The 12,941-nt window shown below is 33.2% G+C and overlaps 3 protein-coding genes across 3 annotated transcripts; all 3 read right to left on the bottom strand.

The window, feature by feature from the left end:
* Positions 1-500: 500 nt before the first annotated feature.
* On the bottom strand, positions 501-1,909 carry LOC108211277 (GDSL esterase/lipase EXL3). Its single transcript, XM_017382835.2, has 5 exons — positions 1,651-1,909; positions 1,430-1,560; positions 1,118-1,351; positions 774-1,029; positions 501-700 (listed from the first exon to the last, which is right to left on the bottom strand). Exons 1-5 carry the CDS (start codon positions 1,907-1,909, stop codon positions 501-503), a joined length of 1,080 nt encoding a protein of 359 aa, XP_017238324.1.
* Positions 1,910-2,832: 923 nt separating this feature from the next.
* On the bottom strand, positions 2,833-5,428 carry LOC108215256 (8-hydroxygeraniol dehydrogenase). The gene is made up of 5 exons (XM_017387671.2): positions 5,039-5,428; positions 4,771-4,884; positions 3,807-4,320; positions 3,510-3,663; positions 2,833-3,398 (listed from the first exon to the last, which is right to left on the bottom strand). Exons 1-5 carry the CDS (start codon positions 5,131-5,133, stop codon positions 3,193-3,195), a joined length of 1,083 nt encoding a protein of 360 aa, XP_017243160.1. The 5' UTR covers positions 5,134-5,428; the 3' UTR covers positions 2,833-3,192.
* A 5,273-nt stretch (positions 5,429-10,701) lies between these two features.
* LOC108211627 (1-aminocyclopropane-1-carboxylate oxidase homolog 12) lies at positions 10,702-12,381 on the bottom strand. Its single transcript, XM_064089378.1, has 2 exons — positions 11,442-12,381; positions 10,702-11,234 (listed from the first exon to the last, which is right to left on the bottom strand). The coding sequence occupies exons 1-2, from the start codon at positions 12,321-12,323 to the stop codon at positions 10,947-10,949; spliced, it is 1,170 nt and encodes a 389-aa protein (XP_063945448.1). The 5' UTR covers positions 12,324-12,381; the 3' UTR covers positions 10,702-10,946.
* Positions 12,382-12,941: the final 560 nt, after the last annotated feature.

The raw sequence follows: 12,941 nt of genomic DNA, 5'->3' as shown, positions 1-12,941 counted from the left end.
GAGTCCCCGAGGCTAAATATAAGTGGAATTGTTATATTATCCGGTCGCTGAATGAGACCTTCGCTACTAACAAAGCAAAGAAATAAGGAAACAATGAAATCGATTTTTGAAGGGGAGTGATTCTTTGTTTTCGTGTGTACATATTCATCGCCGGGATTGGACCTCAAACTGATTTTGCGAACACCTCTCTAAGCTAGCATAGTTTGCATTACTCGGAATTTTTCTGTCTGCATAATGTTGTGTGAGTGTTTGTCTGAGAATGAACATAATATGGATTGCATGGCGTGGAGCGTGCCTGGTTGATATTTGAATAATGTAAATCAATTGTATTGAAAATTAAATAATCTACAATCCTCAGACAGAGGAAACGTCTGAATTTAGGAACATCTACCAACTTGGGAGGGATACAATAATGAATAATCATATCAAAGGTAATGAATAATGAGTGAGAAGAAGTACAGAGTGTTGCATGCATGGAGTATATCATCTGGGATCTTTGATTACCCACCACCTAGTATCTTATGAATGTTTTCTCGTACAACACGATCGACGAGGATTTTATACCCTGCTTCCGTGGGATGAATACTATCCCAGAACAGAAACTTTGCATGTTCTGGGCATGTTTTGCTATATTTATTGCATAAAAATACTGTCTCTACGTCTCCTGTACCGCAGCAACCTTTATCCACAGTATGAAATCCTGATAGCAATCCAAAATCATCTTAACGATAGCAAAGATAATTAGATGATGCAACTAGATAAACGATGATTACCATAAGTTTGTGGGTTCTGGATGATGTCAAACAGAGGATTGTAGATATCAATGTAGGCCACATTGGATTGAGAAAGAGTTTTGGAGAGAAAATCAAGTTCTGATGAAAGTTTTGTGTTGTAAAGCTTCGCTGCGTCATTGTCTTCATCTACACATTTTCTAGACAGTCCTCCGGCTAGAGTTCTCTGGACCGGCAAACATCCTATGGGAGGGGCACCGAAAACTGCCACTCTTCGCGCTCCTAGGTCATATAATTCCTGCGAATTATGAATGCTTTAAGATTATTTGATGCATATATGGTCCATTATAAAGATGAGGACTGCATACTAATCACTCAGGTCGAACCTTTATGATATTAGAGCATTTGGAAACCAAAAAATCGGCATAGGAAGGAACATCATACTGAAATCTTCTTAGTCCAGCAGTAAAATAAGTAATGGCAAGATCATTGCTGCTAGCTACCATTAAGAACACACTATTGTTTATTATGTAGCTCGTCTTGTCTTCTCCTACGATACTTTTCAGCTTTTCAATGTACTCTTTTAACATTTTTAACTGATCTTCCATTGATATAACATCCTGCAATATTCATTGTTCTTATATAGTTAGTAATTTAGTCGACATGTCGAGATACTATATAACTATTATTTTGTATACCATTAACGTAGATGTCTGTGGATCATAACCGGTTCCTCCTGAAGCAAAACTAACTCCCGTCAGAAGATCTTTACTCTGTAGATTAGGATCCAAGTATGCCGGCAATAGTTCCTTAATTCCGAACTCTGTGACTATATCAACCAAACAATGACAAAAATGTTACTTAGAGATTAATTAGACACATTTTGATACAAACTTTTTGTTGTAACATATATAACTACCTAGAAGGTCCCCGGGTGTTTTTGAATTAGTAAACCTTCCTGTTGCAACTCCACCATTAAGATCTTGGCCATATGGAGAAAAATTGCACTTTACCAATGTCAGTTTTAGATTGTTATTATTGCCGGTGTCAACAATAGAGTCTCCGAGCACCAGTAGTGCAGGAACTGTCACATTTGGGGGGAGTGCTACAGATCCTCCAACAATCCACCAAGAAATAAAAATGGAGACAAATAGTAGTGTAGTTGCCGTTAAACCCATTATAAAAGAAAAATAATATGTTTGGGTATGGAATTTGAGCGGGAGATTTGTTTATATACAATAAAACTTTTAATTAGCATATTCTATGATTAATGTCAGAGATATACACAACAAATATGTATTAGAAAAGATTATTAGTGTTCTTGCATGCAAAGTGAAGTGAATAATAGTAATTTTCAGTTTTGATTTTCTAAATAAATAAAAGATTACTATTTTATTAGTTGTTACCCAAAAAACACTTATTTTGTTTTTATTTTAATACCATATTTGGGTAGTAAGTTTTTATTCTGATACTTTTAAAGATGTTGATTTGGGTTGAATAGAGTTTTTATTTCAATACTCTTAAAGATGATGATATCGAATTAAATGAAATTTATAATATCATTTGAAGGAGGAATGTTGAGTAAAATATTTATAATCTTTCTCTCTCTCATTACGATCTACAATATTTGTGTTAGAATTATCATAAAATATGTATACTTTCTATTCTTCTTTCACAGAATCTTGAGTTAACCTGACAAAAAAGATTAAAAAACATTTTAGCAAGAATTTATTTATTCACAAATTTTCATATAAGCTTAGTCATTGAACATCAACACTTTGAACACCACCGTTATATTATTTCACTATTGTCCCTTATTTATGATTTTTTATATTTATGTTGTTCCTTGTTAGGTGAAGACAATCTCCATGTAATTTATGAAAATTTGACACATCCCCGCAATCCAAAGAATTAGACGTGAAGCATTCTATCTGAATTGTTTTGTAATACATGCAATACAAATTAAAAATGCCAAGCACACACAGATTTGAAATTATCAAATTCTAACTATTCCCAATATTCTCACAACATATATTGAAATAAAAACCTGGTATTTGTTCTTCTTTTCCATCATACATTTTTATGCATTCAAGAAGAACTGTGACAATTCGAATCTGACCTGTAAATTTCAGTAATATAAATATACAGATATCAATGCCCCAATGCCCCATTTATGTTTCAGCACACCAACATTTGGTAAGAAACAAACAGGCAGTTTATTTATCATTACAACATTCAAAGTTCACATACACGAACTTTACAGACTTGGAACTTGCGAGAAATATGAAGAAGCAATTATTTAAGGGGAACATTTTTGTGTGGGGGTACCCAACAAACTTCACAGGGACAAGAATGCACGCAAACATTACAACTTTATACAACTCATAGAAGATATTGTAATGCCACAGGTATCTGTGACAATACAATGTGATGTCCAGGTTTGAATGTTTAAGGGCCGGAATCAGGTTGATTTTGTTAGTGTATTTCCGATGTCAAGGACAAAACGATATCTCACATCAGCTTTCTCTAGTCTCTCGTAGGCAGTGTTGACGTAGTCCATTGCGACAACCTCTACATCTGCTATGATATTGTTTTTGGCGGCAAAATCTATCATTTCCTGCGTCTCTTTCATCCCTCCTGTACCACTTCCCCCTATCACTCTCCTACCTGTATCAAAACATAACCAACATAACAAACTATGCATCTGCTAAACTTGTTATCAAGGACTTGATATGGCCATATTGTGTCGGACAATTCTTAAATCTTAACAGTTCTTACCTTGAACAAGAGGATATACAGGTAGCTCAAGCGCCTTTGTAGGAACCCCTACCAAGACTAGTTTTCCATGTGATTTCAATAACATAAGCAATGGTTGGAGGGGATGTACAGCTGAAACTGTATCGAGAATGCCATCCATTGTTCCTGCAGCTGCCTATAGACATAGCAAAAAACAGGTTGATTAGAACATATGTACATAATTGTTGATAACTTCAAGCTATATCCTGAGATCCCTACTCAAGACAATTAATCATTGATTTAAGCATTATAAAGCCATCTGTTGACTCTGTTTGATACCTGCATCTCTTCTGGATTACGACTAACCAGAAATGAATCAGCGCCAAGATGTTCAATCGCTTCTTGTTTCTTGGCAAGGGAAGTACTAATTACAGTCACCTTTGTCCCAAAAGCCTTGGCAAACTTGACAGCAATATGACCAAGCCCCCCTAAGCCCACAATACCAATATGCATTCCAGGCTTGTCAAGACCAAAGTATCTCAAAGGGCTGTAAGTTGTGATACCTCCACAGAGCAGTGGTGCGCCAGCATCGAGGGGAAGATTCTCAGGCCAGCGAATTACAAAGTGCTCATCGGCAACCAATGAATCTGAATATCCCCCAAACGTAAGAGTTCCATCATAGTAAACGCCGCCACATGTTAATTTTTGTTGAGGACAGTAACTCTCAAGATCACTGGCGCAGTCATCACATGACCTACATGATCCGACTATGTATCCAACACCCACTTTATCACCCACTTTAACCTTTTCTACCTTGCTACCCACTTCTGTAACTTCACCAACAACCTCATGCCTGCATTTATTGATCTAGTTAGCATTCATGGTTGATATGAGGCCTTGATTTGATGAATTTTATCATTTCTTAAAACAGATAATGTTCCGATGTCGTTAGGTAGATTCTATATTATAGTCAAAACTGCAAGAACTCGGTGGGTAGTACTTAAATTATATGTTTAAGATGGTAATCTAATTTCTGGTGCAGAGGAGGAAAGTTAAGCAAGACATATAGAAGCAAAGAGTGTGATTATATTTGACATTGTTAGGCAACCAATTCTTCTAAAACCTGAAGGAGATAGTAGAAGGCACTAATCAGATCAATCACAATCTGGGATGAGATTGCTCCAACCCGAGACCTGTACGCCCTTATATCATGTTAATTAATCAGCTCTCGTAAAACCTCAAGGTGATAACACACACATATTTTCCTTAAAAGTGAATAATTAGGAAAAGAGTAGATGTTCACCCGGGAACCACAGGATAAGTGGAGGCTCCCCAGCCATTTGTGGCATTCTGAATATCAGTATGACAAATCCCACAGTAGAGCACTTTGATCCTCACATCTTTTTCTCCAGTTGCCCTGCATCATATACCACACCACTTAAAACTTTCAATATTTACACATGTTAAAATATCACTTGTACAGAGCACGATTGGATAACTCAAGTGATTAAGAGTTTATTCTCTGTCAATAGCTGATATTTGTAAAAATGACTTGTACAGAAAAAGATTACCTTCTAGAGAAGTTGAAGGGAGAGAGATGACCAGAAGTATCTCTAGCTGCCCATCCAAAACTCTTCACCGGATGCTCATCAGCAAAATTAGCCATTTCAAGCAAATAGTTGTAGCTTTACTCAAAGTTCAAGACAAGAATGCCACAAATATTTGATATTGACAAATTTAAGGAGTGGTGAAAACATAGTGTGGGGGATATTATAGAATTATCTGTTGTTCTCAATAACATAAAATAATTGCATGTAAGCGTTCCATGACGCGGACATGAAAGTATAGTGGGGAGCTGGCAGGGCTTGCCAGCCGCCGAGGGGACCCGGATTTAAGAGACTCGTCACTACAAAGATAAAAGTATAAAACACAATATCATATGGTGAAAAGATTTTTTGTTGGGAGTTCAGCCGACGCACAAACTCCGATTGAATCAAAACACTAAAAAATACTCCCTCAATTCCGGTTCTTTACTTTTTGACCCGTTTGTAAAGTATTTTTTTTTTTCTGAATAAATATTTGATGTTAATATTATATTAGAAAAATTATGAAATTATATTTTATATAAATTTCAGAATAAATACAACAACATAGATAAACACCTATATGGATGGAGAGAGTATTTTTTAATAAAGACACGTCAGTACGTAGAAAAAATTATAAAACAGAATATAATATGGCGGTAGGATTTTTAGTTGGGAGTTCAGCCGACACACAAACTCCGTTTAGTTGGGAATTCTTAATGCATCTCCATAAACTCCGTACGAGCTCGTCAATAGTTAAAGAGTATATAAAATCTTGATCTCAATATTAGTGTTTATATCTCTTTTGTTTATCATTTTTACTTTTTAGATTGGGTTTACTTCAATCACCGCGATGATTTGCGTTTAGTATGATCGGTTAAACTAGCAAGTGGGATGTGGGATTTGCAGAATGGAAGCTTGTTTTTTTGGTGAAGGGATAGAAAAATCATCTAAATAGGTTAAAACCATATCATGTAGGGGTTTGAACCGGATCCTGCAAAATTCGGATTATTTTAATAACAATCCTGCATCCGATATATTTGTCGTTATTTATTTTATTTTGATATTTATCATATATATATAATATATATATATATATATATATATATATATGTGTGTGTGTGTGTGTGTTCTGGTACTGTTAATTGTTATGGATGCAGGAGCTTCTTGTATACAAGATTGTAACATCTATGGTGGTGGTGGAGAGATTCAAAACGGGCGGAGAAGAAGGGTGCTAATTGGCCAATTGGGCGATAATTGTGCCTTAATTAAGAATATTAATTATTCTTAATTAAGGGTTTTTAGTACCATGGCGACCATAATTGGGGCTTTTATGGCCATAGAGGCATTTAAGTGCCATAATGTTGGATCATTTATGTCTTTATTTTAATTTCTTTCAAATTCACTCATATTTTCGTTTATTCGATTTTGTCTTATTTTCAGGATGTTTGAAAGAGATTTTATGAATTTACCTATTAAGGCTGCTTCTGAGAAGACGTGAACCTTGGTGTACAAGACATTTAAGCTACAAACATTGATAGAAGATTAGAAGGGAATGAAGAAGACATTTTTAGTCTGTTGTGTAAACGATGTAATTTTGCAGGGCACTCTTTTTCCCCCTTGAGTTTTTTTCCCATTGGGTTTTACTCTTGAGGGGTTTTAAAGAGGCCTTTTTTTGTGGGTATCTATTCTGACTTGAAAGACTATGTTATCTAAACATCCGGAGTATTTACATACTTTCGGTTAGATGATATACATTCTTGAATGAAGGAAACTCTGTCTATCCGGATATTGTAACTTACAATCTTGATATAATACAACCGTTTTATGACAAAAAAAAAATACTAGTGTTTTCAGAGATTTTCTGAAACTTCTTGTAAAGAGATTATTTTTACAAGAATTTTTGCATGACTCTTAACTTATTTTTAATAATAAAAAATTCATTTTTCTAATTATCTATCATTTTTCTCTGTATTAATAAACTATTAGATAAAGAAAAAGTATAAAAGAACTATTATTCTTAAATATGTACAAATTTCTTAATAATTATATGTTTTATATTATTTTTAAAATAAAAGAGAGTACTTTTTTTTTTTTTTTGACAGAAAATAAAAGAGAGTACTTGATAGGCTTGTTATTCCCTTTTTTTTCTTATGATACGCTCTTTGTGAAAGCGGTGGCGCAAAAGAGTGTGATATACTTGGCCATGATCAGTAGACGTGTACGTGTGAAATCCATTACTTATATGACAACGCTAGAATTCAAAATGTGAGTTCCCAATTCTTTGCTCGCAGCTTTGGTCGATTGAATGAGATTCTAAACTCATATTTTGATGATGTATCAAAAATGAGGCACTCTAACTTATTCTGGTGATTATCTAAATCATTAGCACATCCTCAAATATTATAGTCATTATCTATTTTTAGTTAACCTCTAATCATTACCTATTCAATATTAATTATTAAAAAATTCATCTTCTTTTTTCCTTTATCTTTTCCTTCCTTTTAATTCTTCTCTCTCGAATTTATTATTAAAATAACAATAAAGGAACAAATATAAGATGTGCTATCGGAGTTGGCATTCAAAGTAAATTACCTAAATTAGTAAGACAATTAATTATTTTATATTATTAATAGGTAATGAAACATGTAAGCCGGGAATCAGGCATATGTGATCTGCATTCAAGATATCATATCTAAGTATGATTACATGTATCGTGTGTGCATTGAAGATATCATTTATAGTATGATTACATGTATCGTGTGTTTGTGAATCGTGTGTGTTTGGTTGAGTGCAGTAATGAATCTGTTTAATTTTAATATTATTATGTTATTGATTAAATTTAATTATTTTATTAAATTAATAATTAACTTCTTTTTATTATTAACGACATTCATTTGTATCCGAAAAATAATAAAATAGTATAAATAGCGATACCCATATCACCATTTGACGCACCTCTTCCCTTGGCTTTTAAAAACTCATTATCTTGGAATCTCATATGACAAAAAAAGTTCAACCAAACACACCATATATAGGTTTTGACTGATTTAATACTCACACGTGATTCTTATACCCAACCAAACGAAAGAGTCTCCAAATTTACTTTTAAATGTATAGAATATGAATATTTCAAATAAATTTAATATCACAAACATTGGTTCTTGTTTTAGTACTTTTAAGATTAGTATTATAAGAACTAAAATTATATTCTAAAATTTTTTATTTTAAATTTAATTGAGTTAGATATTTAATTTTCGATGATTTTTTACTTTACTAATTAAATGCAGCAAATATTAATAAATTTAAAATAAAATCAATTAAACTGAAACAGCGAGAGGAAAAATCTACTATATACTATCTACATTATACTAAATAGGCCAACATATGTATAATTTGTATTCTAAATTTTTGATTATGTTTTTTTGGTTTGATACTCTCCTTAGAGAACAAGTCTATAATATGTGGAGATTTATCCATCTTACATTACATTATTAAAGATATACTCTTATGTATGCATTACATTATTAAAGAGTTTCAAATATTAAAAATACTCATGACAATACATTATCAATATTTTATAAAAACGAATAATGATGTTAAAAATAAAAATTTTAAATATATAATTTTGAATATCTGTTTTTAACAAAAACCTTTATATAAATATCTTTTTTCATACATGTGAAGATATACAAAATATGAAAAATATGATTGAAAATTAGGTGAATAATAAATTATCTCATATTAATAATAGAAAAATATTTATAAATAGATAATAGATTGTAAAAGGTAAATTTTCGTGAGAAAATATAATCAATTGGTTCATATAATTTATTTAAAATTCAATTCATTACTACTAAAATACTAATAAAATGATGTTAAAATTTATTTTTGTGGATAGGTTAGCCTTGGTAAAAAAATTATTTGATATCAAATTTTGATGTGTATGTAACCAGAATCCATTATATACAGCATTGCATTATCAAAGTGACAAAGATTATCGTATGATATACTCCAACATTGTTAAAACTCTACTTTTATAAATCATTAGTAATAATCACAAAATAATATATTTATCTTTTATGTTTTTTAAATAAAAATCTAGTGAAACTACTAGTCCCTAGAACGGAAAATCGTGCCAGATTGATTGAAATATTTTTTGAAATCAATTTTTCAACGATCCAACCGTACGGATGTTAATATTTGCTTATTTTAGTCATGTACAAAAATAATCATAAAATAATAAATTAATTTTGTATGACTTTTTAATGAAAATCTAGTGAAAGTACTAGTCCCGGAAACAGGAATCGTGCACATAAATAGTTTTTGAAATTAATTTTTCAACAATCTAACTTACGGATATTAATACCCACTTATTTTAGTCATGTAAAAAAATAGTCAAAAAATAATAAATTTATCTTGTACGACTTTTTAATAAATATCTATTGAAAGTACTAGTCTCTAAAACGAGAATCGTATCAGATTGACTGAAATATTTGAAGAAACTGTTGTGTGAGAAACAAAGCTTTTAGATGGTTCTAGAACGAGGCTCAGGAACAACAGTTTCTACCAAAAAAATGTTGTAGGAGATCAATTATGACAACATTTTTTGTACCAATAACGTTGTGTCAGCATATCAACTTTTTTTAAATCTGACGGCGGATGTCAAATATCCTTTCAATCTACGCCTATCATTGCACCAACTCAGTAATCCAAGTGAAAGCTTTTTCACCAATCAAGTAGTACCACCTCATCATGTGGTGCTCGCTGCCAACTCAGCAATCATGTGTTTTCAGACAATTATTTTATCCGGTTGTTTGATATTTTATAAGACAATAGTTTCAAAAACCATTGTCTATGAACTTTGCTTTCTACAATGATATTTGTAATTCATTGTTTGATAGAGTCTAAGTTATCAGTTTTAATAAACCATTGTCTAAATTAGACAACGGACTTGTCTAAAATTGTTGTCTTAAGATAGAATGAATTTTCGTACATACAACAGGAATGCACCATTGTGTAAAAGGGTTACAAACAACAGTTCGTAAAATAACAGTTGTCTTAAGATAGAATGGATTTTTGTACATACAACATTCCTGCACCGTTGTGTAAATTAGTTATAAACAACATTTCATGAAAACACAGTTGTCTAAATAAGTCAAATTGAACAGTTTAGACAATAGTGTGCAAAATCCTCTATAAACGTTGTTGGATGGAAAGCAAGACACCGGTTTTTTCATAGCAAAGAAAAGCCGGCCCGTGGTTTATTTTTTTGGGACAACGGATATATTTTCAACCGTTGTCTCATGACTGTTGTGTGAATGCGAATTTGGTGTAGTGTGGGACACTTGTTTGCTGCTGCCAATAGAATGTTTTATTTTTGAGTCCCGGATTGTATTAGTTGTTTGTACTTTGTAATATGTTTTTGGGAGATTACATATGAAGACATGTTTTGACGGCTTTCTTAATAAATTACATAATCTGTAGATGAATATTTCTATGTGACGTGTGAAGACTTGCATGACTTAGATGAGAAGATAATATGCATAGAATAGTTTTAAGCTTATTTTTGTCCCTACTCGATCGGATCATATTAAAAACACAGCATTCCAAAGTCCAGTGGCAATTCCTTAATGATTTGGGGAAATATATATAAAAAAAGTCACTTTATATTTCTTATACTTTGCCTCCAAATCTATAGTAGAACTTGCACATCTGAACTGTTTTGGTTGGAAGCAAAGACAGAAAAATAGAATAAAAATTCATACCTGCATGACTGCAATGCATATATATATATAAATGGCGAGAGCCACAAATAATTACTACGTACCAGCTGTTTATTTACTTAATAAACTAGATATTTTTAGCAGCTGGTTAATTACAGAAAAGGTTGTGACTAGTTGTCTCTCTTGATTAAGGTAATTTTGTCTATCAAGGACTTGCTCTCCAGTCCCTTGGTATAAAAGCTGTCCAGATGTTCTTGTAGAGTGAAATCCCTGTACACCGGAGGGTTTTCCGGCGTCAGCAACTCCGGCAGAGGGCCGTAGTATTTACCACCCTCTGCTGATTCTTTCCAAGCGGAATTGGATAGATTCATAAACATCACAATTGAGATCCTTGATTCCCTGTTGGAGTTTGCCAATACCCTGTGCTCTACACTTTTGTACTCTCCGTTAGACACAATCTACAGCCAAACAAAATCCATCATCACACAACTTAAAATTGTCATCCCAAAAATTTAAAAAAATTAATAATTTAGGTATAAACGTTGTTTTATGCTCCTATTCGTTATTTAGAAGAAAAAAAAATAAAGATTTATTTTAGAAAAAAATACAGTTTCATGTAAACAAAATTCCAAAAAATAAGTTTAGCCAAACCGACACTAAGTTACCTGAAGCATGTCTCCTATGTTGATAATCAAACCTCCATGCAAAGGCTTGACATCAACCCACTCCTCCCCATGCTTAACCTGCAATCCCTGGATCTGATTCTGCAACAACACTGTAATCATGGTTGGATCAGTATGAGACGTAATCCCCATGGTGAGATCAGGCTGCGGACAATATGGGTAAATATGTCCGACAAAGACTCTTGTTCCACAAAAATCCAAGTCCTTAAACTTTCCACTCTCCAACCCTAATCCTAAACCCAACAACTCCAACACTGCCTCTCCAACCTTCTTGGCGTGCATGTCCCACTGCACCACCTCTCTCCTGCAAGCCTCCGGTATTTCATTCTCCGGTGTGGCTTCGGGAGCCATCCACACCTGCAGCGAGTCGTGCCAGCTGGCAGCCTTGGATCGGTACAAATCATTATTACTAGCATACATGACTCCACGTCCCTCTTCTCTCCTGTAGAACTTGGCCTTAACTTCACTTCGCTGCTCGTGAAATGTTTTCACTGCTGTGATGGTTTCTTCCAGGACGGATACGGGGGATCCGTGGTTGATTACCTGGAAGAAGCCCCAGGTTTTCGCAGCTTGGTGGATTTGTTCAACGATTTTTGGTTTGTGATCATCGGAGTGTAGTTGAGAGAGATCGATGACTGGGATTGAAAGAGTGGACTTTGAAGATGATTTTGCCAGATTTTCCGCGGGGTGGATGAAAAAGGAGGGAATTGTAGTGATGCCGGAATCAGAGAGACCTTTAACACCGGCCTTGGTTTCATCGAAATCTTTTATGCTCTTCATGCGTTGCTCTTGAAAATCAGTGCTATGGGTTGCGGTAGTAGTTGCAGCCATTGATGATTTTTGGTCAGAATTCAAGTTGCACATACAGCGTACAAATGAAATGCAGATATTATCAAATCCAACGGCATGGTATATATAGATTGGGAGGGGTGGTGAGAGGCCTCTCAAACATTTTTTTGACACAGAGAACATGTACGGACACGTAAATAACTTTGTAAAGGGATTAATTATCAACTAGGTCACTTATTACACTAGAAAACACTAGAAAATATCAAGTGGATCACTCGGAAATTTTTGGTATTTGAATCACTAAAATTATAAAAAATATCAAATAGATAACTCTAATATCTTTTCGAGAAGTAAACTTTATTTTTTATTGAGTTCCACACATTTTTCTTGGTTGTTAGTATAATCAAATCAAAGGTTAAGAATTCTAGTATTTATGATAATATATTTAGATTTTAAGAAATTTATTTAGTATTTATTTGATATAAATCAAACAAAATAATTGTAAAAATAAAAATAAATGGCAAATAAATTTCTTGAAATCTGAATATATTATCATAAATACTAGAATTCATAACGTTTCATTTGATTATAATAACAGCCAAGAAAAATGTATGGAACTCAATGAAAAATAAAGTTTACTTCTCGAAAAGATATTAGAGTTATCTATTTGATATTTTTTATGACTTTAGTGAT

This window comes from Daucus carota, chromosome 3, assembly GCF_001625215.2.
Source record: "Daucus carota subsp. sativus chromosome 3, DH1 v3.0, whole genome shotgun sequence".
NCBI classification, from domain to species: Eukaryota; Viridiplantae; Streptophyta; class Magnoliopsida; order Apiales; family Apiaceae; genus Daucus; species Daucus carota.
This window is presented reverse-complemented; position numbering and strand designations above follow the sequence as displayed.